The 24,117-nt window shown below is 35.2% G+C and overlaps 8 protein-coding genes and 1 long non-coding RNA gene across 15 annotated transcripts; 7 read left to right on the forward strand and 2 right to left on the reverse strand.

Annotated features, from left to right (window-relative positions):
- LOC104778644 (serine/threonine-protein kinase haspin homolog) lies at positions 31-2,633 on the forward strand. Its single transcript, XM_010503092.1, has 7 exons — positions 31-1,070; positions 1,243-1,366; positions 1,708-1,817; positions 1,932-2,040; positions 2,147-2,239; positions 2,322-2,383; positions 2,471-2,633. The coding sequence occupies exons 1-7, from the start codon at positions 625-627 to the stop codon at positions 2,631-2,633; spliced, it is 1,107 nt and encodes a 368-aa protein (XP_010501394.1). The 5' UTR covers positions 31-624.
- Positions 2,698-3,352, forward strand: LOC104724073. The gene is made up of 2 exons (XR_764221.2): positions 2,698-2,953; positions 3,048-3,352. It is a non-coding gene; the product is annotated as an uncharacterized LOC104724073 (long non-coding RNA).
- On the forward strand, positions 3,876-5,560 carry LOC104767764 (mucin-2-like). Its single transcript, XM_010491748.2, has 3 exons — positions 3,876-4,823; positions 4,919-5,066; positions 5,162-5,560. Exons 1-3 carry the CDS (start codon positions 4,220-4,222, stop codon positions 5,370-5,372), a joined length of 963 nt encoding a protein of 320 aa, XP_010490050.1. The 5' UTR covers positions 3,876-4,219; the 3' UTR covers positions 5,373-5,560.
- LOC104767738 (myosin heavy chain, cardiac muscle isoform-like) lies at positions 5,456-7,986 on the reverse strand. 3 transcript variants are annotated; one of them, XM_010491735.2, is made up of 6 exons: positions 7,876-7,986; positions 7,006-7,279; positions 6,793-6,900; positions 6,097-6,558; positions 5,910-6,011; positions 5,456-5,829 (listed from the first exon to the last, which is right to left on the reverse strand). In XM_010491735.2, the coding sequence occupies exons 2-6, from the start codon at positions 7,174-7,176 to the stop codon at positions 5,662-5,664; spliced, it is 1,011 nt and encodes a 336-aa protein (XP_010490037.1). In that variant the 5' UTR covers positions 7,177-7,279; positions 7,876-7,986; the 3' UTR covers positions 5,456-5,661. The 3 variants fall into 3 exon arrangements, with proteins under 3 accessions (XP_010490037.1, XP_010490024.1, XP_010490032.1); XM_010491722.2 differs by having other exon boundaries at positions 7,823-7,986; XM_010491730.2 differs by lacking the exon at positions 7,876-7,986 and adding an exon at positions 7,582-7,759.
- On the forward strand, positions 10,561-12,655 carry LOC104767774 (cinnamoyl-CoA reductase 1-like). The gene is made up of 5 exons (XM_010491758.2): positions 10,561-10,799; positions 11,370-11,539; positions 11,678-11,869; positions 11,952-12,301; positions 12,395-12,655. The coding sequence occupies exons 1-5, from the start codon at positions 10,682-10,684 to the stop codon at positions 12,534-12,536; spliced, it is 972 nt and encodes a 323-aa protein (XP_010490060.1). The 5' UTR covers positions 10,561-10,681; the 3' UTR covers positions 12,537-12,655.
- On the forward strand, positions 12,999-15,463 carry LOC104767787 (tetraketide alpha-pyrone reductase 1-like). Of its 5 annotated transcripts, XM_010491777.1 has the most exons (8): positions 12,999-13,111; positions 13,338-13,438; positions 13,545-13,681; positions 14,145-14,317; positions 14,460-14,487; positions 14,566-14,651; positions 14,743-15,092; positions 15,192-15,463. In XM_010491777.1, exons 3-8 carry the CDS (start codon positions 13,564-13,566, stop codon positions 15,334-15,336), a joined length of 900 nt encoding a protein of 299 aa, XP_010490079.1. In that variant the 5' UTR covers positions 12,999-13,111; positions 13,338-13,438; positions 13,545-13,563; the 3' UTR covers positions 15,337-15,463. The 5 variants fall into 5 exon arrangements, with proteins under 5 accessions (XP_010490079.1, XP_010490072.1, XP_010490082.1 ...); XM_010491770.1 differs by having other exon boundaries at positions 14,460-14,651; XM_010491780.2 differs by having other exon boundaries at positions 14,460-14,651; positions 15,200-15,357.
- On the forward strand, positions 15,821-17,433 carry LOC109132195 (uncharacterized mitochondrial protein AtMg00310-like). The gene is made up of 2 exons (XM_019243367.1): positions 15,821-16,332; positions 16,977-17,433. The coding sequence occupies exons 1-2, from the start codon at positions 15,865-15,867 to the stop codon at positions 17,013-17,015; spliced, it is 507 nt and encodes a 168-aa protein (XP_019098912.1). The 5' UTR covers positions 15,821-15,864; the 3' UTR covers positions 17,016-17,433.
- LOC104767815 (cinnamoyl-CoA reductase 1-like) lies at positions 18,322-19,907 on the forward strand. Its single transcript, XM_010491791.2, has 5 exons — positions 18,322-18,492; positions 18,717-18,886; positions 18,983-19,174; positions 19,254-19,603; positions 19,684-19,907. The coding sequence occupies exons 1-5, from the start codon at positions 18,375-18,377 to the stop codon at positions 19,820-19,822; spliced, it is 969 nt and encodes a 322-aa protein (XP_010490093.1). The 5' UTR covers positions 18,322-18,374; the 3' UTR covers positions 19,823-19,907.
- Positions 19,957-21,488, reverse strand: LOC104767810. Its single transcript, XM_010491786.2, has one exon. The coding sequence runs from the start codon at positions 21,032-21,034 to the stop codon at positions 20,222-20,224; it is 813 nt and encodes a 270-aa protein (XP_010490088.1). The 5' UTR covers positions 21,035-21,488; the 3' UTR covers positions 19,957-20,221.

Raw genomic sequence — 24,117 nt, forward strand, 5'->3', positions numbered from 1 at the left:
CATCAATACTAAAAGTTTCAAACAAATAGAAAAGAAGAAAAGGAGAAAACTTGAAAACTTAGGCAGTGAAATCTGGTGGAAGGGAATAAGGAGAAGGAAGAAGAAATGGAGTTATCAAGTGGTAGGTGATGAAATTTTTCAGTCTCTCTACGATTTTTTTCTTCCCTATTAATTGTTCTTTATAACTAAAGGTGGTGGTGACACAGATAGAAAGAGAGAGAGAGAGAGCTTGCATTGCAAATTACATTTTCATTACATCTCACATAAAAAAAAAACATCCTTTTAATTACATTTCCGAGAAGAAGGATGATGTTTTAACTACCTCCTATAGTAACTGTCCGATCTTTTACATTACAATACACGTGTGGAGGAAAACAAAACTTTAGCAAATAAACATATACGCGCAGCAGAAATAGTAGTTTTTTATTCTTTTGTATTGATGATTCGAGTTAATAAAATATGAAACTACATAAACAATAGTGTAAATGTTTCATGAACGGAGTTAGGGCTGGCTGACCTCATACTTTTGTTCTTCTGTTTCGGCTTCAGCTAAATCCACACAATCACATCATAAAAAAAAAAAAACTCATAATTTACAAGCAGAGCATCAAAAAAATATGGACCATGGGTGAACAAGTTGTTCCTGAGATGCCACATCTATCCACAAGATTAGAAAAATGGCTCATCTCAAAGAAGTTTAACCATGCTTGTGGTCCTTCGAGCACACTCTCTAAGATATTTGAAAACTCTGCCACACGCCAGGAGGACTCAATATGTGATCATCAATCATCTGATTCATGTGCACTAAAAACCCCAGAAAAGTCTTCTGCTAGCAACACTTCAGTTTTCCGGCTCATTCCAAGCTGTGATGACATCCCAGCTGCTGAAGATGTGCCTGTTAGAAAAATCAAGATGGAATCAATTGACCTTGAAGATGAGCTGAAGCAACTATCTTTGACATCTGATCCCATCTCCACTCATCTAGATTTTGATAAGTCATTTATTGATCTATTGTCCGCATGTGGACAGATGCAACCATCAAACTTTATGGAAGCACTCTCTAAATTCTGGTATGGACCTAGGAGATTAACTTTATGTTCTAGTCTTGGGTGTTTGTCTAGTGCTTTTGGTCTGTTATCTTAGGAATGTTGTGCATTTTGTTGACACTTCGGTACGCCCTGGTTAGAAATGTGATGTAGTGTTCTTATTTCATTAAGTTTAACTATGACTCAAATATTGCAGTGAACCAGAAAGCATTGTCAAGATTGGTGAAGGTACGTATGGGGAGGCTTTTCGGACTGGTTCTAGTGTCTGTAAAATAGTTCCAATTGATGGAGACTTAAGGGTCAATGGGGAAGTACAGAAGGTACTTTTCTTAACTCGCTTCTATGTTTCTCCATGATGGTTTGAGACTACAACTTCTAGTTGGTAAAACCGTAAATTGATCCTTTTAACATGAAAGAAAATATTGGAGAAGGCCAGCAAGGGCAAGTTCAGGTTAAATTTTATTTAGAGAAGAACACAGTGTTTATGATTTAAGTAAGCTTATCATCTCTTAAAAAAAAGTATCGATGCTTAAGGAAAGGCATGCATATTCTCACACCATATATGTTTTTTGGATGAATTATGATTAATGTTATGCAAATACTTACGGCATATCAATGAAATATGATAAATAATATCATAGTTTATGTTCATTTGTTGCAGAGAGCTGACGAACTACATGAGGAAGTGATACTCTCATGGACTCTTAATCAACTAAGAGAATTTGAGACTGAAGCTCAGAATTCGTGCCCAGCGTTCATAAAAACTCAAGAGTAAGTCTTCTCAGGAACAAGAATAAGCTGGAGATGTTTGTCGGTTCTGTGTAAACTTTTACCAAACTTATGTGCATCATCTTTCACAAACCTTTTCTCATGACTTTGTTGCAGTATAAAAGTATGTCAAGGTCCCTATGACCCTATACTGATAAAAGCATGGGAAGAATGGGATAATTTACATGGCTCTGAGAATGATCACCCAGATTTCCCAGAAAAACAAGTAAGATTTTTTTTCTCTCCATAAAATTTCAAAACTGTCTGTTTATGTAGGACGCTGTATAATCTGTAGAAGCAATATTCATTTTCTGTGTGGTGTTTGCTTCCAGTGTTATGTCATGTTTGTTCTGGAACATGGTGGCAAAGACCTTGAAAGCTTTGTTCTTTTGAACTTTGATGAAGCACGGAGCTTATTGGTTCAGGTAAGTTATAGCCTCCATTTGCTGTAACAGAAACTGCGCAAATAATATTTTTTCAGTTAATTGCATGTGATTCACATATAAGGTCACGGCTGGCCTGGCTGTTGCTGAAGCTGCTTTTGAGTTCGAGCACAGGGACCTGCATTGGTAAGTAAAGTGTTTGATTTGGTAGTTTGCTACTTACTAGTGTTAGTTTTCTCTCGCTTGAACTTCTTGTTTATTTTCTCATTTCAGGGGAAACATTCTTCTTAGTCGGAATAACTCGTGTACGCTGCCTTTTCTTCTCGAGGGGAAACAAATTTCTATCAAAACTTTGGGAGTACAGATATCCATAATTGACTTTACTCTTTCAAGAATCAATACAGGTGATGGTTCGCAATACTGCGATATAATGTAAACCATGAGGTCTGATCTATTACTTAACTAGCAATTCATGGNGTAGAAGCAATATTCATTTTCTGTGTGGTGTTTGCTTCCAGTGTTATGTCATGTTTGTTCTAGAACATGGTGGCAAAGACCTTGAAAGCTTTGTTCTTTTGAACTTTGATGAACAGTTTCGCTCAATGTTCTGGAACATGGTGGCAAAGAACATGATGAACTTTTGAACTTTCATAATCACCATGTTCTGTTTCTCTTCTATCTAACGACAGTTTCGCTCGAACAAATATTATGTGGCGAATTTATCTCGTGACTATCGTACTTACCAAGAAGTCATTTGTAAGTTTTTCACTTTCAGGATACATATCTGATTATTAGTTACCACAACTTAGAAAAGCCTGTTAATATTCCTTTCCTTGTGTGACGGTTTTAGGAACGGTCTTCAAAAAAACGAAAGAGAACTACGGTCACTAAAGAAGCGGATGGAGAAGTATGAATCAGCTAAAGAGGCTGTTTCAGATCCTTTCTTCTCAGATATGTTGATGGACCAAACATCATGAAGAATATAATAAACCCCATAAGTGATTATCCCGAAGCTCCCTCTCTCTTTCGTGTGTATATTGTTTGCCTAGCCACTTAAATCTACAGTATTAGCTCTTGCTTCATGATATGATCTGTATACCAATCTCAATCTCTTCAAATGTATGCAAGAACTGATATGTTAATTATTTTTTTGTATGTGACAATAGATTAATGGTAGCTTTTGCCTATGCATGCATATACTTTTGAAACCATGAATTCTTTTTAGAAGAAAGTATCAAGATCTACCAATTCCACATGGGTTGTCCCTACTTGCATATGAATAGATCTTCTTATCTCAAGAACAAAAGTTGTTACATTTTTATTCTTGTAGTGAGGGAAGAACAATATTCAAACCGCGTAGATGATAAAATGAGAACTTTGCTTTAAATTAGGCCAATAAACTAATCCAATTAAGCAGCTAGCAAAGCTTTATGTTCTCTGCTTTTTTGTTTTTTCAAAATCTTTCCGCTTTGTGAGGTTTCTTTAAATCTTTGTGGGTTTTGCTGAGCTAAGCAAAAGATCAATCCATTGTGATTGTATTAATAAAATTCATGATCTTTAATCTGCAGCACACCAGTCTTTTCCTTTTCTCCTTTTTGGATAAGAAAAATAAAAATACCAATTTGCAGCTTCTTTCTTGAAAACACTTTGGAGAACTTTATGCATATGCTTATGTCTGAAACGGATCTGACAAAAATGGGTTTTTCTCTTTCTTTTCTTCTAGCTAACATAAGGCAAAAGACTATATCTTTGCACACAAATATATAAAGAAAAGAAAGAAGATGAGATTAGTCACAGGCCAAATCTCAAAAAGACTTCATAGCAAAGCAAACATCTTTTTTCTTACTTAGTCACTTGCATGTAAAGTACAGTCAGCTTCTTCCTTCTTTTTTCTCCCCTAATTTTTTCAAGAGATTCTCAAAGCTTTTTTTAATTCCATCTTCTTCACACAACTATGTACTTATAAAGTTATAAACAACACAAGAAAGAAGTAGAAAAAAACAAAGCCAATCTCATGCTCTAATGGCGAAACAGAGTTATGTCTTCTTCACTTTCTTGTTTCTTTCTCTTCTTTCACTCTGTTCCTCAAGAACTACAAATCATGATGTCTTAACCCCACCAACGGTCTTTCCTACGAACCCCACAACGGTCTTTCCTACAAACCCCACAACTACACCGCCGACTACATTTCCTCCGGAGACCATAACGCCGACAAATCCAACCACAACAGTTCCTATTACTCCTCCAGTCACAACCATTCCTCCTCCTACACTCACCCCACCTGTGACCAACCCTGCGACTCAGTATCCTCAAACACAACCCTCAGGGACGGTTCCAGTTCCAGTTCCTGTATTTGCACCGCCTGCTGTCTCAAACTCTCCATCGGCTTCAGGTCAAAGTTGGTGCGTGGCAAAGCCTGGAGCCTCTCAAACCTCACTCCAACAGGCTCTTGACTATGCCTGCGGGATCGCAGATTGCTCTCAGATACAGCAAGGAGGTAACTGTTATTCACCTATCAGTCTTCAGAGCCATGCCTCATTTGCCTTCAACAGCTATTACCAGAAGAACCCTTCTCCACAAAGCTGCGATTTTGGCGGTGCAGCCTCACTAGTTAGCGCCAACCCAAGTGAGTGTGGAAAAAAAAACAGAGGATACTCTTTTTCTCTTCTTCGTGCTTGTTTTCAGTTAGATGACTTTGTTTTGTTATGTTGTTTTAAACAGGCACTGGTTCTTGCATTTACCAGACAGGTTCATCGACATCAACACCAACGACAGCAGGAACAACTACGCCAACTCCATCAACACAAACAGTGAACCAGCCTCCTGTCACATCAACACCTATAATACCATCAGGAGGCGGGATAATCGGGTAAAAGAGCATTCTTTTAAATTCTTGTTGAGTAGTCTTAAAGCCTCTTCAGATTTTTCTAAGTGAAAGTGTACATCTCTATATTTCTATTGAAGGGTTGGAACTCCACCACAAATCTTTAACCCAGCGAATCCTACATCAAATACTCTAAACTATCCACCCTCAGGAGGTTCAGGGGTTTACGGTTTTGATGGTTCACCAAATGGGAACAATCCAACATCATCAGACTCTACACGCTTGAAGATTCAGTTTGGTCATGCTATAATGGCAACATTGATTATTCTTCATGCAGTGCTATTTCATTAGAAGTAGAATATGTAGGAGTCGTAATAGTTTTGTGACACAAGTACAAGCTCTTTTAGAGTATCTTCATAAGAAGAATCTAGGAATGTAAAACATTATTAATTTCTTTGGTGCAAGAGGCTTGCTAAGGTTTCGGTTTTGTACAGAAAACCCCAGTTGTCTCTTTTCAAATAAATCTCAGTAGAACCAAAGCGGAAACTCTAGAACAAAGAGGAGTAATCTTAAATCCTTCATACACTGTAGGATACTGTCTAGCTACTTTAATATGATTTGAAGTTATTTCATCGCTCATTCAACGTCTAGAAAAGGCAACTAATATCAGCATCGACATGGAGACAACAATCTTGAAACCTGATTTGTCCCACAAGTTTTGGTTGCTAGAGAGATCAGCTTCATGCTGTTTTTTCGCAGCCAATTGCTCCTTGAGTTCTTTTATTGCCACATCATTTCGCTCTCCCATCTACCATCCCGCAAAAACACAGCTCAATTAGTACTGTATTCAAGAAACTACTAATCCCAAGTAAAAGCAAGTGAATTTACCTTTTGAAGTTTTCGAGTTTGGATGCGTGTTTCGCGGAGGCAAAACTCTAACTTCAGCACCTTCTTCTTTAGCTCTTGATCAATTCTCCTTTGATTCTCCACCTGCTCCAGAAGAACACAGGCTTTTTACTACATAAAACCAAAACGAACTCACAGAAATAAGAGAACCTAAAGCATTAGTTGTTACCTGATCTTCTAATTCCTTGGTCTTAAACCTCCAGTGAGCCGATATAATCTTTAGTTCATCCCTGAGTCTTGCAATTTCATCATCTTTGGCCGTCAAAAGTTTGTTGATTCTTTCAAACTTCTTTGGAGAATCCTCATCTAGCGATTTCCGCACTTCAAAATTCTCCTTTGTCTTGACCACTGATACAGCCCGCATAATGTCACCTTCAACTTTTAAAATGTCATCTCTTAGCTGTTTCTGTGAAATTTCTCTAGCTTGTAGCTCCTTTTGTAGATTATCTAGCTGCTCACCAAGTCTAGTAACTTGGTCCTCATGGTCTTTCAAGGAACCGGTCCTCTCATGCAATTGTTTTGAAAGCAGTCTACACTGAGACTGAACTGATTCAGCTGACAAAGCACTTGCCTCAGCAGTTGCATGTGTTGCTGCAAGCTGTGACTTGATATCACCCAATTCCTTCACATACTGCACAAAAGGAAAACATGCAAACTGATAACTTACATCGGTAAAGATTTACTGAACTTTGGTAGACATAGACCTTTAGTCAGGCTGAAAAGACATGGTGGACCAACAAATTTTGAAGAGACAGACATAAGAAGGCCGATGAGAAACAATCCTTGGAGTCGATGTTTAAGCAGATCTATGTGTTTAAGCAGAAACCAAGAACACAAGATAAACTGGTAAGAAGACAATCCTAACCTTCTCAGTAGCAACATCGGATGCACGAATCTGCTCAACTTTCTTGTTTAATTCCTTACCAAGTTTAAGCATTTCATCTTCCATCCTCTTAACTCTTGTTTCTGCTTCCTGCTCATATAGACAAACAGCTCACCAAAAGTCTCAACATCCAAACCAAAAACTAAAATCACAAAAGTACGTGATAGCTGATAATATCTTTGAGAGCTTGCTTACCATCCTAGACATAGCTTCTTTTGAACACGAACGCTCCTGTTCTGCCAGACGAGTCCTCGCTTCTTTCAACTCAGTGGCCAAAGACACCACATTCCTCCTAAAACTCTGCTTCTTCTCACTCAAATCCTTCAACAGAGGATCATCCTCTCTTACACTTACCGAAGTTGGCATTTTCTTAAAATTGAAGACCACTGTTCTGTTCTTCAATCCAGACTAATAAATTCTACAGAAAGCCCCAATTTCAAAAGGAAGCTATTCATGTTCTTCACGTGACCTACATAAAAGAATGAAACACATAAATGTTCCAATCTCAGATTAATTAAGAATGTGAAATCAAATCTGTCCACAAGAATTTAATAAATCCCCCTAATTTCTTGTCGTAACAATCAATTCCTTATAAATAACAGCCATTAACAACTCTATCGAGGTAGGGAAATACGCAAGAGAGACAAAGAAACTTGTATCGTCCCTTTCACATCAATAAATAAACATAACTTTGATAAAGACGAATACTTTACAGTATACAGCCAAAAAAAAAAAAAACGTGACCTTTATAAAAAAATTTGAAACTCTTACAGATATTTTGAATCTTTCAAAACCCTAAAAATCGGAACTTTCTTGCGACCCACCAGTCTCCATCGAACGGCTGGGAAAATTAGGTTTTTTTTAGGGGTTTGGTAAGGAAGAAGTAGGAATCAAATTTTGCAGATTTGTTCGAAGAGGTTCGTGATGATTTCTCTCTCACAGGAGGAAAGTGACAGTGNAAAAAAAAAAAAAAAAAAAACGTGACCTTTTTATAAAAATTTGAAACTCTTACAGATAATTTGAATCATTCAAAACCCTAAAAATCCAAACTTTCTTGCGACCCACCAAGTCTCCATCGAACGGCTGGGAAAATTAGGTTTTTTGGGGTTTGGTAGGAAGAAGTAGGAATCAAATTTGCAGATTTGTTTGAAGAGTTCGTGATTTCTCTCCCACAGGAGGAAAGTGACGGTGTAAATAAACCTAGAGGTTAGGGTCCGAACCTGTTTGGTTCGGATGAGAGATCATTTAAGGCAAGTGTCTAAAATGTTTAGCTTCGGCGTAACCGAGCCTAGTGCTTTGGAAGTTGTTTCGTTTTAAGTAACGAATTTTTTTGCTAACCTACGCATCAAGCGCATTTAGCTAACTTGCTAGGTTTGACTGATGCGCGGCAAAATCTATTGGTTCAAATTATGGAAAAGCCACTTGGTACAGTGTTTTTATCATATGGGCCGCATATTTGTGGTTATGGCCTTATTATGGGTTTGAAAATACAAAAGTTAAATCATTTAGACACGAAATGTAAATTTATAATGTTTTATTTTAAAAATATACTGTTAACAAAAATAAATATTTTATTAAAGTTTGTTTTTATAAACTAAATATATTCATTACCACTTACCAGTTTTGCTCTGTATGCTTTCTACTTTTCTGAGATTAAGGTAAAAAAAAATCTCTTAAATTAATTAGAGAAATGCCCTAAGAATATATTACAAATAAATATCAAAATATGTCAAAGTATGAAATGGCAAATGAGATTAGATTAAAGTGTTTTGAGAGAAGTAACTAAAGATAGTAAATTGTAATACCCACAAAGCCACAAAAGGAAAAAAAAAAGTTTTAACTGTAATATGTCATCATTAATTTTTGTTATATTTGGCTAACATTAATAATTAAGATAGGTTTTTATAAAATTGAAGGTAATCGTTGTTCATTATTGTGACATTGTCATAACCGAAGCCACAACCTTACCCACACCAAAATATAGTTGCATACATCATGAACGGCGAAGGAAAGGTGGTTTGCGTCACCAGAGCTTCCGAATACAAAAATGAAAGATATTAAAAAGCTTCTCCATGAGTTATTTCCTGATTTGTGTCGAGTTGATAAGTGAGCTATCTTTCCCAGCCCCTTCATCACTATTTATGCTCTCATACTGTGAATAAATATATATATACCGAACAAAACTTCATTGATGAAACTTTATTGTAGGAATGAAAAGAGTGAGATGAATGAAATGGCATACAAAGTGTGTGTGGAGAAAGTGAAGAGTTTGGGAATTGAGTTCACTCTTATAGAAGAAACCCTCAGAGACACTACCGCTTAAAGAGAAGTGTCTTCTTATATATATATGATCCTCATCATATACAGCTTTAGATTCTTGGGATTTCTAGCTAGTTCTAATAATAATTCTTCTGGAGAAACAATATATGATGTCTATGCTTCTGACATGTAATACAAATATATTGATTAAATTTTCAAATAAAATACATAATCTATATACGAATTAGGACATATCTAAAAACATGTACTTTAAACCTGTCAAAACTTATATATATACTAAAAGATGAAAGGAAAGTTACATACAACTCCAAAATTAAAATTAGTATATTTTCTGTATAGTGTGTGTATATATTTAATGGATTTATATATGAAGTTATGAATTTATATATTTAATGGAAAATATAAAGAATTCTTTTTGGTATAAGAAGAATAGAAAGGTGATGAAATACAAAAAAACTCTATAAATTAATAATGTTGGGACCAAGATATTTTATTAATTTATAGTGATATTTATTTATCTATAAATTAATAATTATTAATTTATAGTGTAATTTAATAATTATTAATTTATAGATATATTTTTAATACTTTAACTTTTAAAAATTATGAATTGAGACAATTTTAACAACGGATATTCAAAATTTTATGATATTGAAATTGAATTTGTAATATTTAGAAAATATTATTAACAATAAATTACAAATACAATAGACAAATTCACATATACACATGACATACATAAAATTAAATTTATGAATAATAATATAGATTGTTGTATTTTAATAGTCAATCAAACTATCAAAATGTAAATGATGGATATCTAAAAATTGAAAACTTAAAAAAAATGTAGCTATATTTATGATATGTTATAAAAGATTTTCTATCATTGTACTTTGAAAATACAACATAACAGTTGTTTTGTAGATATGAGTTTTAGGAGAAACATACATTATATTTTTTTTCTTTACATACATTATATATATGTAAATTTACATGATTATTAATTTATGATATTATTGGGATCATATTTTACACGGGAATTTTAGAAAAATTATTATCTTACTATCTTATCGAATTTTGTTATTTTTTACACTGGTCCGACTTGGGACTAACAAAATTTATTAATTTATAATGTTTATTAATTTATAGAGGTTTTACTGTATGTATTGAACTTGATTAGTCAAATATATTAAGGAAAATTTGAAGTATACGTCATGTATTAGGGAATAGTAAACAAGTTCATGTATCTTAAGGCTTTCCTGATCAATTGAATATTTACTCGGAACGGTAAAGTGGACCGTTGAAAGGCGAAAAAACATAGGTAACTTTTTGACGTTAAAACAAGAAAAGAAAAACAAAAGAGATACGTGTACGTGTATTTTTTGTGACTCACTCATCACTTTTATTTCTACATAAGTATTCTACATAAACCCTCACTATAATTATGAACACTCCCATTCGTCGGTGTCGGTTTGTACTTAGTAGATAGAGTATTAGAGTTGTGTGTCAGAAGTAACTCAGAAGAGAAAGAGTCTACATCTAAAACAAATTATTATCAGATAAAAACAGGAAGAGAGAGAGAGAGAGAGAGATGGCCGACAAAGGAAAAATGGTTTGCGTCACCGGAGCTTCCGGTTACATAGCGTCTTGGATTGTAAAGCTTTTGTTAATCCGTGGCTACACCGTCAAGGCCACCGTTCGAGACCCAAGTTTGTTCGCAATTCTCTCTCTTTTCCTTTATCTATTTTTTTTGTTTGTTTGTTTAGTTCACAAATAATATGTAGAATCAGTATTTCCGTCCTTAAAACAATTTTCATAATTAGGAGTGCAGTTTGTAGTTTGTAATAAGGACGATTTAGATCAGCTATTAAAACCAAATTGGAATGTAACTGAAAAATCAGACGGAATTAAACATCTCCCAGATTTACCTTTTTCTTCTTTGTTCACACTCTGTATCTTAACCTAAAAAACCAAAATACATAAAATCCAAAAAAAAAACGAATTGAATTTTCTTTGATTAGCTAGTCTAATTGTTTTAGCTGTTATGTTTTGACTTTCGAATGATGACAAATATAATATTTCTTCTTCTACTACTACTACCTTATAAAGTAAATTACCAAAGATGCATGGAAAGTTCAGTCGACCATCACTCCGGTTCGTCCCAAGTTACAAAAACTACAAATAATTAAAAGAAATACGTAAATCATTCATGGAAACCAAGTAAAGTAAGTTACTTTGAAGTGCTCTTTGACGTATATATATGTTATATTTTTCTTTAGCGGACACGAAGAAAATAGAGCATCTTCTTGCATTAGACGATGCAAAAGAAAGACTCAAATTGTTCAAAGCAGATCTTTTGGACGAAGGTTCTTTCGAACAAGCTATCCAAGGTTGTGATGCTGTCTTCCACACCGCTTCTCCGGTTCTATTCATCGTCACAGATCCTCAGGTTTGTCAACTATTTTCAAAAAAAAGTTTTGTGGGAATTGCAATATATATAATTCATGATTTAGCCAAGTCAGTTCTATTGCTGTAAAGGCCGCCTAATACAAAACTTACTAATATTTTTTTGGTTATTTAAAATCAGACTGAGCTGATTGATCCAGCCTTGAAGGGTACTATAAACGTCCTTAATACATGCAAAAAAACTCCATCTGTCAAAAGGGTCATTCTAACATCTTCCATGGCTGTGGTTCTTCGTCCTCAACCTCCTATTGGGCCAAACGACGTGGTGGACGAGACTTTCTTCTCTGATCCAAGTCTATGCAAGGAGACAGAGGTCCTTAAGATTTTGTTGTGAACATATGAATTTTTTTTGTGGGGTTCGAATTCTTTCTTACACTTTTTTTTTTACTCTTCAGAATTGGTATGTACTCGCCAAGACTTTGGCAGAGAATGCAGCGTGGCAGTTTACCAAAGACAACGGAATCGATATGGTCGTGCTGAATCCAGGATTTATAATTGGGCCACTCTTGCAACCAACTCTTAATTTTTCGGTGGAGCTAATCGTGCATCTCATAAATGGTAACAACCCTTTCAATAATAAATACTACAGGTTCGTGGACGTGAGAGATGTTGCCTTAGCTCATATCAAAGCCTTGGAGACTCCTTCAGCCAATGGCAGATACGTCATCGATGGTCCAAATATGAGTGTAAACGACATTAAAGAGCTTTTGCGTGAGTTATTTCCAGATCTGTATATTGCTGATACGTGAGTTCTCTTTCCCTAGCTCCATTTTTTACATATCATAAAGTCCATAAATTTTAACAAAAGATTCCAAAAACTTCATTTGATTTGAATTAGGAATGGAGAAAGTGATCAGATGACTGAAATGAGTTACAAAGTGCGTGTAGAGAAAGTGAAGAATTTGGGAGTTGAGTTAACTCCTATGAAATCAAGCCTTAGAGACACTATTGTTAGCCTCAAAGAGAAATGTCTTTTATGATTTTGTTCATATCTTTTATATTTATAACTACTGTGTTTTGTTCATTTTTTTTTGGTAATGCGAACTTAGAGTGATTTAAGTTGTGGGGACTTATAAAGCTCAAGTATTTTGCTTTGTTTCATGGTTCCTTGGACTGATTAGGATCCAATCCAATCTGTACATATGTCCGAAGAATTTGATAGATAAGGACTGTCTCTTACTTGTGCTTTCCGAAAGCTTGGTGCTGTCGCCAAATTATCTGGTACAAGGAATACGAGTGAGTGGTCCAATATGATTATATGACCTTAGGAATTCAATCTAGCCTAATCCAATGATAGTCCTCAAGAATCCAATCTTGCCTAATCCAATGGTAGTCCATTTTGTGATCGAAAAAACTCCAACCACGTACGTAATCCACCCTATCTTTAATTAGAAGCTCATAAATACCCCGTAATTAAACCAATGGTTATCCAATTTTTTTTTTCAAAAAAACTGGACTATTAAAAACGAAAAATTACAATGGATCATCTAAATTGATGTGTTTTTTAAGTTCGACGTGGGTTTTCATTTTAACAAGCATGTTTATATTCGTTCAAGTACGTACTTCTACGTTTTACTCTTTTGTGAAATCAATGTTTTTTTAGTAACTGTTGATTTATTTATTTTCTAATTGATTTCAGTGTAAAATTTTAATTATTTCTATGAGAGACAAGAGCATGATTTTGTTCCAAACTTTTGCTCTAGTGTTTTTTTTTTTTTTTTTTTTAAAAAAAGGTCGACGGATATATATTTTTCGTGTGTGATTTGAATTTGTTTTCATAGGTAAAGAAATAAAACCGCAAATGCTGCAAGGCAGAATCACACGTGGTCTTAACTGAGATGATGCGTTTGTCCAAACAAACTAAATAAAAAAAATAGAGATGGTGCGTGTATGCAAATGCAACTATATAAGTCTATAAAATATCTGGATTTGTTTATCATTTTAACAGTGAAGCCTATACCAACCACACTAATTCTTCTACTAATCAGATAATTAAAGTGAAGAGAGATGGACGGCGGAGTAAAGGTGGTCTGCGTCACCGGAGCTTCCGGTTACATAGCGTCTTGGATTGTCAAGGTTTTGCTACTCCGTGGCTACACCGTCAAGGCCACCGTTCGAGACCCAAGTTTGTTCCCTTCTGCTCTCTTTCTTCTTTCCTTATGCGTTCTATACTTAGTAATATATAGATGCTTTTTAGAGATATATGTGCCAATTAATATGAGCTTAAGCAAAATGACAAAATCCGAGAGATAGTATTTTGCAGGTACGATTCAGAGTTGGCTGAAACAAGTAAAACAGAACCAAATCAAACTAAACATTAAATCGATCGAAGTCAACCCTTAAAAATAAACAAATCAAATTGAAAGTATAAAAAGTTATATAAACTAAATCGCCACAAGTAATTTTTTGGTTTTATTCGGTCTCTCTATATATTCTCTAAAAGGAAGTAGTATAACAAACGAGAATTGAAATATATTGATGTAGATATGTAGGTGGGCTGAATCTTTGGTTAATGTTTATGACCGAAGTAGTAATAACTAAAAAATCATCTATCTTATCAGTTTTGACACTTTTGTGTTTTCCCCCAGACGACAGAAAGAAAACAGAACACCTTGTTGCACTTGACGGCGCAAAAGAAAGACTCAAATTATTCAAAGCAGATCTTTTAGAAGAAGGTTCATTCCAGCACGCAATCGATGGATGCGATAGTGTCTTCCACACTGCTTCACCGGTTACACTCACTGTCAACTCTGATCCTCAGGTTCGTCACTGATATCAATTTTGTGCAGAACAACACAATCCTTAGTAATTGACTTTCTTGATTTGCTTGCTTAGTAAGTTAGAGAAATCCTAAAATAATAGAAGTTCATGTAACTTAATACAGTTTACTCTGGATTTTGCAGGTTGAGCTGATTGATCCAGCCGTCAAGGGTACTATTAACGTCCTAAGAACTTGCACTAAAGTGTCTTCTGTCAAGAGGGTCATTTTAACATCATCCATGGCTGCAGTTCTTGCTCCTGAGACCAAGTTGGGACCAAACGATGTAGTAGACGAAACCTTCTTCACTGATCCAAGTTTTGCTGAGGAGAAAAAGGTCTTTGAATTTGTGTTTTGACACACCAATGAATTCATTAATTATGAGAACTCGCATTATTTCTCACCCTTTCTATTTTTGTCCTTGCCAGCAATGGTATGTACTTTCCAAGACTTTGGCCGAAGATGCAGCATGGCGATTTGCCAAGGCCAATGAGATCGACCTGATCGTTCTAAATCCAGGACTTGTGATTGGACCAGTCTTGCATTCATCTCTTAATTTCTCGGTAGCTGTGATTGCGGAACTTATGAAAGGTAAGAATCCTTTAAATACTAGGCATCATAGGTTCGTGGACGTGAGAGATGTTGCTCTAGCTCATGTCAAGGCACTCGAGACTCCTTCAGCCAATGGCAGATATATCATTGATGGTCCGGTTGTGGCCATGAACGACATTCAAAACGTTTTGCGTGAATTCTTACCTGATTTGTGCATTGCTGATAGGTGATTTTCTTATCTTTGATCATTTATTTACAAGTCTTTTATCATGTTTTGATTTCTACAAACCTAACAAAAAAAAATTGTTTTGATTTATTATATTAGGAATGCAGACATTAAGGAGTTGAATTCTGTGACTTACAAAACGTGTTTGGAGAAAGTGAAAAATTTGGGAATAAATGAGCTCATTCCTACAGAAACAAGCCTAAGAGACACTGTTCTTAGTCTCGAGGAGAAATGTCTTGTGTGATCTTCTTTATTGATTTCCTACTTTTTAATCACAGATATATACGTTTCATAATTAAATTATCAGTCTTACTTGTTATTGAAAACAAATACAATATAAATCCCTATAAATTATATAATTTTTCCATAAACTTTATAGTCTTTAACTAACATCGTTGTTATGCAGCATAGTTAGTATACCAATTTGGTTCGGTTCAATACAATTTTGCGTGTTTTATATATATATTCATTTTACTCGGGCTTGATTGTTCGGATTCTTGAGATTTTGGAACCATCCGTTTACTTATGAAAGTTTTCTTAATTTTGTCAACAAAAATTAAAAAAAATATATGAAGTTTATCAAATTTTTAAATAAAATTTAAGATATAAGTGTTTTAATACCACGTTAATTGCTATTGCTCTTCGAACGTACACAATATCCTGTTTTTTGCTACCTAAAAAAATCATCACTCATTTTATAGGACAAATACAAAAATTTTGATGGTCTGGAGCAAAGGATAAACATAAAATACCTTGGGTATCATGGAGTAAGATGACCAGGCTAAAGCAATATGAAGGAATGGGCTTTAAGGACCTTCATCAGTTCAATATTGCTTTATTGGCGAAACAGGTTTGGAGAATGATCAAAGAGCCGCAGTCTCTCCTTACACGAGTCCTCCAAGCAAAGTATTTCTCCAAATCTCAACTGATAGATGCAAGCTTAGGTCATCGTCCTAGTCACGCATGGAGAAGCATTCATCAAAGCATACAACTCATTAAGCAAGGACTAAGCTGGAGAATAGGGGACAGTAATACTGTTAGGATATGGAGTGATAATTGGATTGACAATCCTCCACGTCCAGCAAGAATGGCACACCAAAACCAACAAGGCCTTAAATCTCCGAAGGTGACAGATCTAATGATACCCTCTACATCGCAGTGGAGCTCAGAGAGAGTTCAAGAGTTAGTACACCCAGAAGACATCAAACACATACGAAGGATCAGACCTCACATCATTAAGGTACCTGACACTCCAACTTGGATTTTCACAAAAAAATGGTCACTATAGTGTAAAATCAGGCTACCACCAACTCACAAAAACAAATATAGATCCTGACCCACTGGTTAAAAAAATATGGAATTCTCTGTGGTCTTTACAAGCTCTGCCGAAGATAAAACACTTTTGGTGGAAAGCTCTCCACAATGCTCTCCCAGTTGCTGAGACGCTAGCATTAAGACGCATCAAGGTTCCTCGTGATTGCAACCTTTGTGGTGAAGCACAAGAATCCATTAATCATCTTCTCTTTCAATGCAGAATCGCACGAGAAGTATGTGAATTATCACCACTTCAGCTTGATCCTAGCTACTCTCTGGTTAATTTTATTCAAAGGTTGCTCTCCTCAAAAAATGAGGGTTCTCTGAAGGATTACATTTTTTCGTTCATTGGTTGGAGAATATGGAAAGCTCGCAATGATCTTCTTTATAACAACAAAAGGTGGACAATTCCAGACATTATCAATAAAGCCCTCATGGATCATCGATTATGGAGAGAAGCTAATAGCAATTCAAAGCTCCACATAGCATCAAGCAAGGAGAAATATAAGGATCATGATCCCAACAACTATGTAGATCTAACTCAAACCAATTCATTTTACTGTTACACAGATGGATCATGGCTCAACAATCAAAGCAATGCTGGAATAGGATGGACACTGCACAATGAGCAAGGTGACTGTATCTTGAAGGGATCTTTATCAATTGAGCCCACCAGTTCAGCTCTTGAGGCAGAGGCCTTTGCACTCAGGGAAGCTATCTTCCAGACTAAGCGTCTTGGTTATTATCCGGTTACCTTCTGTGGAGATTCAAGGATTATATATACTTACTTAGAAAAGGTTCAGAAAAGAGAATGTTCATTTGAACATGTTGCTGAAGTTCAAGGGTGCTTGGAGGACATACTCGCTTTGAGTAATAGTCTCTATAAATTTAAATTTGTTGATAAAAATAACAATGTTTTAGCTCATGCACTAGCAAAGGAGGCTAGAATTAAGAATTCTCCTTTAATCATCTCTTGGGTTTGTAATATATGATCAAACAATGTACTCATACTTTTATGATAGAATGTTTGGCGGACAAAAAAAATAATACCACGTTAATTAATTATTATTTTTCTTTCTGTTTCATATTTTAAATTTATTTCTCTAATAGTGTGGACCATCATAATTATTTGTCGTTTCTTAGGAGAAAGGATCTCATGTTGGCATGTCGGTTCAAAACAAAACAAAACAAAAAAGAATCAACCCAAACCATGCAATAAGATTCGCGTGTTTTTTTTATGGCTTTTCCGAAAACTCTTCCCCATTTTACCTGTCACTTTATATTACTAACAAAGCTCAAATAATAGAATAAAATTAACTATTTTAACAAAAAATTAAAAAGTTCATTTATATTTTATCCCATTACTTGTTGTAAAGAATTTTATCAATTTTAAAATATGAAACTGAGAGTAAAAAAATATTGAGTATACTTCTCTTATAATTGTTTCTATACTTCTCATATAATTGTTTCTAAATTAAGTACTAAATCCCATTTTTTTAATAAGTACCAAACAGTTGTGTAATTTTGAGTCTTACTTTTATTTTCTTAATCATAATTATACGTTTGATGGATTATTAGTAATTACAAATTCTAAATTTATTGGTTTTAGAATTTTTAATAAATGGTTTTTTAATTTAATTTTTAGATTGTAACTAAAAAGTAAAAGAATCTCAAAATTTAATTATATTGGTATATAACTATATAGAGATTGCCAAAAAGTGACATATGTCAAAGTATGAGATGCCAAATGGAGTAATAAATCTTATAGTGTAATTAGACAATCAACTTAAGATATTTTACTTTGAACAAATGTAAATACGTTACTTTTTATTTACTTGTGTTATCCTAGTTTTTAATCACGTGGACTCAAAACAAAAAAAAACAAAAAAAAAAGCAAGTGTGAATTGTATAAAGTGAGAGTAGTTGTTGCTCAAATTCATAACTGATACAGGAACCAGTTAGAGAGAGATGGCCGACGGAGGAAAAATGGTTTGCGTCACGGGAGCTTCCGGTTACATAGCGTCTTGGATTGTGAAGCTTTTGCTCCGCTGTGGCTACACCGTTAGGGCCACCGTTCGAGACCCACGTTTGTTCCTTCTTCTCTCCTCCTTTTTCATTGTTGTATACATCGGTTTTTATTTTTTTATTTTTGGTTATATAGAAAAATTAAATCGTGATAAAAAGAAAAAGAGATTAAATCTTGAGTTTTTGTAAGACTAGGCAAAATATATGGGATCCGATCGAGATTAAATCTTGTCCAAAATATTTGGTTTTCCAATTTGGCAAATAGTGTGTGTTTTTGTTGTCTAGGGGATGCAAAGAAAACAGAACATCTTCTTGCACTAGACGGTGCAAAAGAAAGACTCAAACTGTTCAAAGCAGATCTTTTGGCCGAAGGTTCTTTCGAGCAAGCAATTGAAGGATGTGACGCTGTCTTCCACACTGCTTCTCCGGTTTCATTAACTGTAACTGATCATCAGGTTTGTTCGCGATTAATTATCTATCACCTTGTTAATATGACAATACCACTATGTAACAAAGATTCATCCATTAACTTACGAGCTTGAGTTTTGCAGACTGAGCTGATTGACCCGGCCGTAAAGGGTACACTTAACGTCCTTGGAACTTGCACTAAAGTGGCATCTGTTAAGCGGGTCATCCTAACATCGTCCATGGCCTCAGTTCTGTTTCATGTGCCTCACTTGGGACCAAACGACTCAATAGACGAGAGTTGCTTCTCCGATCCAATTATTTGCGCTGATAAAAAGGTTCTCGACAACAACATTGATCGAGTTCATTAAAACTCTCATCCTTTCTTAATTTTAATATTTATTTTTCTTCTCCCAGCTTTGGTATGCAGTCTCAAAGACTTTGGCCGAGGTTGAAGCATGGCGATTCGCAAAAGAAAAAGGGATTGACTTGGTCGTAATAAATCCAGGACTTGTGCTCGGACCACTTTTGCAGCCAACGCTTAATTACTCAGTTAGTTTGATCGCGGGTCTTATCAAAGATAAGAACGATTCCGTTAATAAGAACAGTAGGTTGGTGGACGTGAGAGATGTTGCACTCGCTCATGTCAAAGCGTACGAGACTCCTTCAGCCAATGGTAGATATATCATTGATGGTCCGATTGTGACGATTAATGACATTGAGAAGGTTTTGCACGAATTCTATCCCGACTTGAATCTCGTTGACAAGTAAGTTCATTATCTTTTCATCTTTGGTTTACAATCAGATAGATTCTGAAATAAAACACTGACTTTGATTTTATTAAAAGGAATGAAGCAAGTGAGATAATTCCAGTGATTTACAAGCTAAGTGTTGAGAAAGTGAAGAGTTTGGGAATCGAGTTCACTCCTACAGAGGTCACCCTTAGAGACACTGTTCTTAGTCTCAAAGAGAAATGTCTTGTGTGATCAGACTCATATCTTAATTCCCTTCGTAATTGTATTTTTTTTTTTTTTTTGAACTATGCAAATTTCATAAATAAAGAATAAAAAAGGAAGGAAAATGACATTTTCAATCTCTATCAAGAATCAGTGAATCACCCTGATAACAACAATACGGACTAGAAATTGGCAACTAATCCATCACCCAGAGTATGTTTTACAAAACATAAACGAGGAAGAACGAAATCTCATGACAAATCAACAATTTCATATAGTTTCCAAAGATTCCTACACATTTGTAAGTAAACGATCGAGATATAACATTGAGCAACCAAAATAGTGAGATAAACTTACAACAATCTACATGTGAGAACCGAATCAGGAATCAGCTTTGCTTGTAATTGTGGTACATAAGAAACATCGATTTCATCTAGAAGCATCATCTTCTTGCTTAACTATAGCTAATTGCGTTGATGTATTCTGTTTCTCTGTGCCTCCTCCTCCTCCATTGTTCTTGGTGGTAGTAGTAGTAGCAGAGCTCTCTGTTTCTTTCACATTAGTACCATTATTAGATGCAGGACTCAGTTTTTGTTTCTGATCTATGGCTCGATCAACGGAAGATTCTTTAAGCTTTGGAACAACAGATCTTGCCTTCTCCTTGGCGTCGAGCGTCACAACATGCTCAAGAGCCTCTCGTGCTCTCTTCCTAGCCAAAGCAGCTTCTTTTCCTCTCCGGTCAGCATCACACTTGGCTGCGATAACAGCCTTGTTCATTGAAGAAGCAGCGATCATGGCGGCGCATAAGAAGGCTTCCGAGAGAGATTTGTCGATGGAGCGAGAGCCGTTTTCGTCGACGATAAGGCGGAAGAAGGAGAATGAATTAGGGTTCCGGCAAGGAGGACATAGGTAGGAAGAAGCGGGTTTGGCTTCGTCGGCGCAGTGGATGTGAGTCAAGGAGTGGCACTTGGAATTGGAGCAAGCGACGCGGCGGGAAGTGTGCGGCGGAGATGAATCGTAGAAGGCGAAGCAGATGGGGCAAAACGACGTCGGATGGTTGCGGAGGAGGCAATGTGTGCAGAAGAAGCGGAGAGTGCCACGGAGACGCACTGTGTGTATCACCCACGAGTCTCGGCTTCCGCAATCGTCGCATCTTTCTGTTAAATAGGTTTCTGATGCATCAGAGGACGGCGAGGTTGACGTCGCCGTCGCCGTGGTTGGTGTTGATGATGGAAGATTCATACTTGTCTCTCTGACTGTGTGGTCCGGGTGCGATTTTGGGAAATTAGGGTTTACTCCTTTTTCAATCGCGAGGAAGAAACAAATCCACGTGGACGTTTCGTTAAAAACGATGTCGTAAGCAGCCTCCACTAGTTGGGCCGAATGATTGTATGTATCTCTTGGGCTTATTATTTCGATTTGTGTAATCCGGTCAGTTATTCAAATTAAGATTTTTAGTTAAAATCGGATGAGTTTAAAAAGTTGGTGACTTGTTGTACTATCTAACCATTTGATTTGTGTTTTCAGAACAAAACAAATTAGGAAATAGTTTTTGTTCACAAGAGTTGGTGTAGACTGAAACTAGAATCTCTTGGCGACTTGGCCAGTTGGCCCTATTCGATTACACATTTGACATATATACGACGAGTTAAGTGCTTTGCTTCTCTTTTTTGGACTAGTTTGATGATATTGTCGATTTACACACCACCACCACCATTTACTTACAAGTTACAAAACGTACAACCAATATATAACGTAAGGAAATTAAAAGGTTTTAAGAATACCAAACCGTATATATTAAATCCATGTATCAAGTAGAGATATAAATATATTGTCGATTTTGGTTTTGTTTCCGATTCAATTTTAAATCACAATAATCTAACTGGGTTTGGTTTTATAGTTGAGATTGATTAGTGTTTTTGGACTATCCAATAGGTGGGGACGTGTTTGGTTATGAGGATAGGGACACGGCAAAGAGTGTCAACGTGTAGAAGTTCATTGCATATTGCATAACATACGTACATACATTTTACACATACTGATTCTTGTTCAAATATTGTTTCTGGTCAGTATTTTGCACCAGATCAACCAAAAAAAGAAAATGGCACTTCGCACTGACTAAAGGCAAATGCATAATTATTCTCTCCTAGCTATATCGTGTTCATAGCATAATGCCAGTTTTGTAATAGCATATATCACACGTGTCATATCTCTTGTACCCTCAGAAGTTACCACGTGTGTCGACTCACCTATCACAATCGTGGAGAATAATACTGATCATGTTCATCACCTAAAGGTCCTCCAACAAATTTGCTTTAGTGTTTGACGTAAAGTGACGTTTTTGATGATATATAACATGTATCTGACCTTTTATATTGTGGAAGGGCCAGTCCCAAAAACAAAAAAGATATGAGGGTTTCTTTTTCCTAAGTTTGTCATGAAAATGAGGTAAAAGATTTTGCGTATCTTTATATTGTTAATACACTGCAGAATAAGAGATCATAAAAACGTGTTGTTGGCCTATTCCACGGCGGATTGAGAGACTTTTGCTGGGACAGGCGACTGGGTCTTGTAATTTAATTTGAGTTTTGGCCTTACACATATATAGTAAGCACTTGGATGTTTTTGTTTGGTGTTTACTTAATTATTTATTGGGTTGTTTATAATTTTTTGCTGAATAAGAGATGGAGATATAAGTAAACTACAGTGATGAAATCAATAACGATCAATGCAAATCCAAATAGGTACTCACATTATCCAGTACTTGGAAAATTTCTCAAAAATTCGGAGTTTTTTTAGTATCATAGCAAATTCTAAGGATTATAAGTTTCTTAAGAAATTGAATTATATAAATTGTATGTCAATTTTTATTTTATTTTAACCTAGTGATAGACAGAGGGATAAACTACATGTAGTGACAATACGAATTCAAAAAAAATACATTTTTTGGCATGCTTTAGGTTTAAGCTTCTGGAATGTTTAGTCTACTACGGGTTGAGTTACGTATCTTAGAATCTAATTTGCATGGCGATTAGCTGACATTTAAAAAAAAAATAAAAACGTGATCAACCTGTAAACGAGAAATTAACCAGAAGATGCTAACGTTTATAAACAAATACGGCTACATTTCAAAAAAAAACAAAAAAAAAAAACAAATACGGCTAAGATGTCATAGATGGTGGTTTTTAAAATAAGTCTCTGCTAACAATATATATTTTACATAAATGCTCTAAAAAAAGAGTTCTGAATCAGGATAGCAAGTCATATAAGATTAAACGAAATCTCAATGATTAAAATAGCAAATGATTGGTTTTCTTCATCAATTAATAGAACTTGCTGAGTGAGTCCCAAACTTAAGGATGATTAATATATACTAGTAAAGACTTAATAAAAAAAAATAGTAATGATTAGGAAGTCAAATCTTATAGTATGATTTAAGATAGATAAAGAGAGACAAAGGGTTGCTGAACCCCCCACTTGGAGTGTGATGCTTTTTTGGCAGTGTTCCTTTATGATAACACATCAACACGACTTTTAGTGTGTATCACAGGCCCATGACACATAAAAGATAAGACGATAACATATTCTATACTATACCACCATTATTTTTCATATAGTATGTATTTAACTATTTATAGACACACCATGAAATTAATTGTAATAATGCAAAGGACCTGTGTCATGTAACAGAGACAGCCCAAGTGTACGTGTACAGAGGGTCGGTGGGGAGAGAAGCAATTTAGTTTCAATAAGAAATTTATAATAACCATGCCCAACTCTCTCTTCTCTAGGTCCCTTTAGCTTTAATTTTCTCTCGTTTATTAAAAACAATATCTTGTAAAAGCAGTTACAATGTTAATTTTAAGGATTGCCGTAATTCATATAGTACATCAAAATAAAAAAAAATTATTTATTTCTACTAATAGCCTAAAATCCACTAGTCTAGTAGTAGTAGTAGTAGTAGTAGTCCACAGCTATTTTTTTAACGATAGACCTAGTCTCGATGTTGACAACCAGCAAACAAAAGTAATCAGTAGTACTATACTACTTGTGTAAATCACAAAGATCTTGTGAGATGATTATATTTAGCTTTTCCTTTTAACAAAAAAAAAATACTATAGTTAGCTTTTTTAAAAAGATTTGTTAGTAATATGTATAGCTTGAATATAAATGACGATAATATTAATGCAAAATTACATATTTTTGTTAGTCATAATTTATATGTATAGTTTTTTTCTTCTTTTTTGGTAAGGTGTATAGTTTTTTATTTTTTGTGATAATACGAACCAATTTTTCTTATTTATTTCGTAAGTAATAAGTGTATG

Source organism: Camelina sativa, chromosome 3 (assembly GCF_000633955.1).
Source record: "Camelina sativa cultivar DH55 chromosome 3, Cs, whole genome shotgun sequence".
Lineage (NCBI taxonomy): Eukaryota > Viridiplantae > Streptophyta > Magnoliopsida > Brassicales > Brassicaceae > Camelina > Camelina sativa.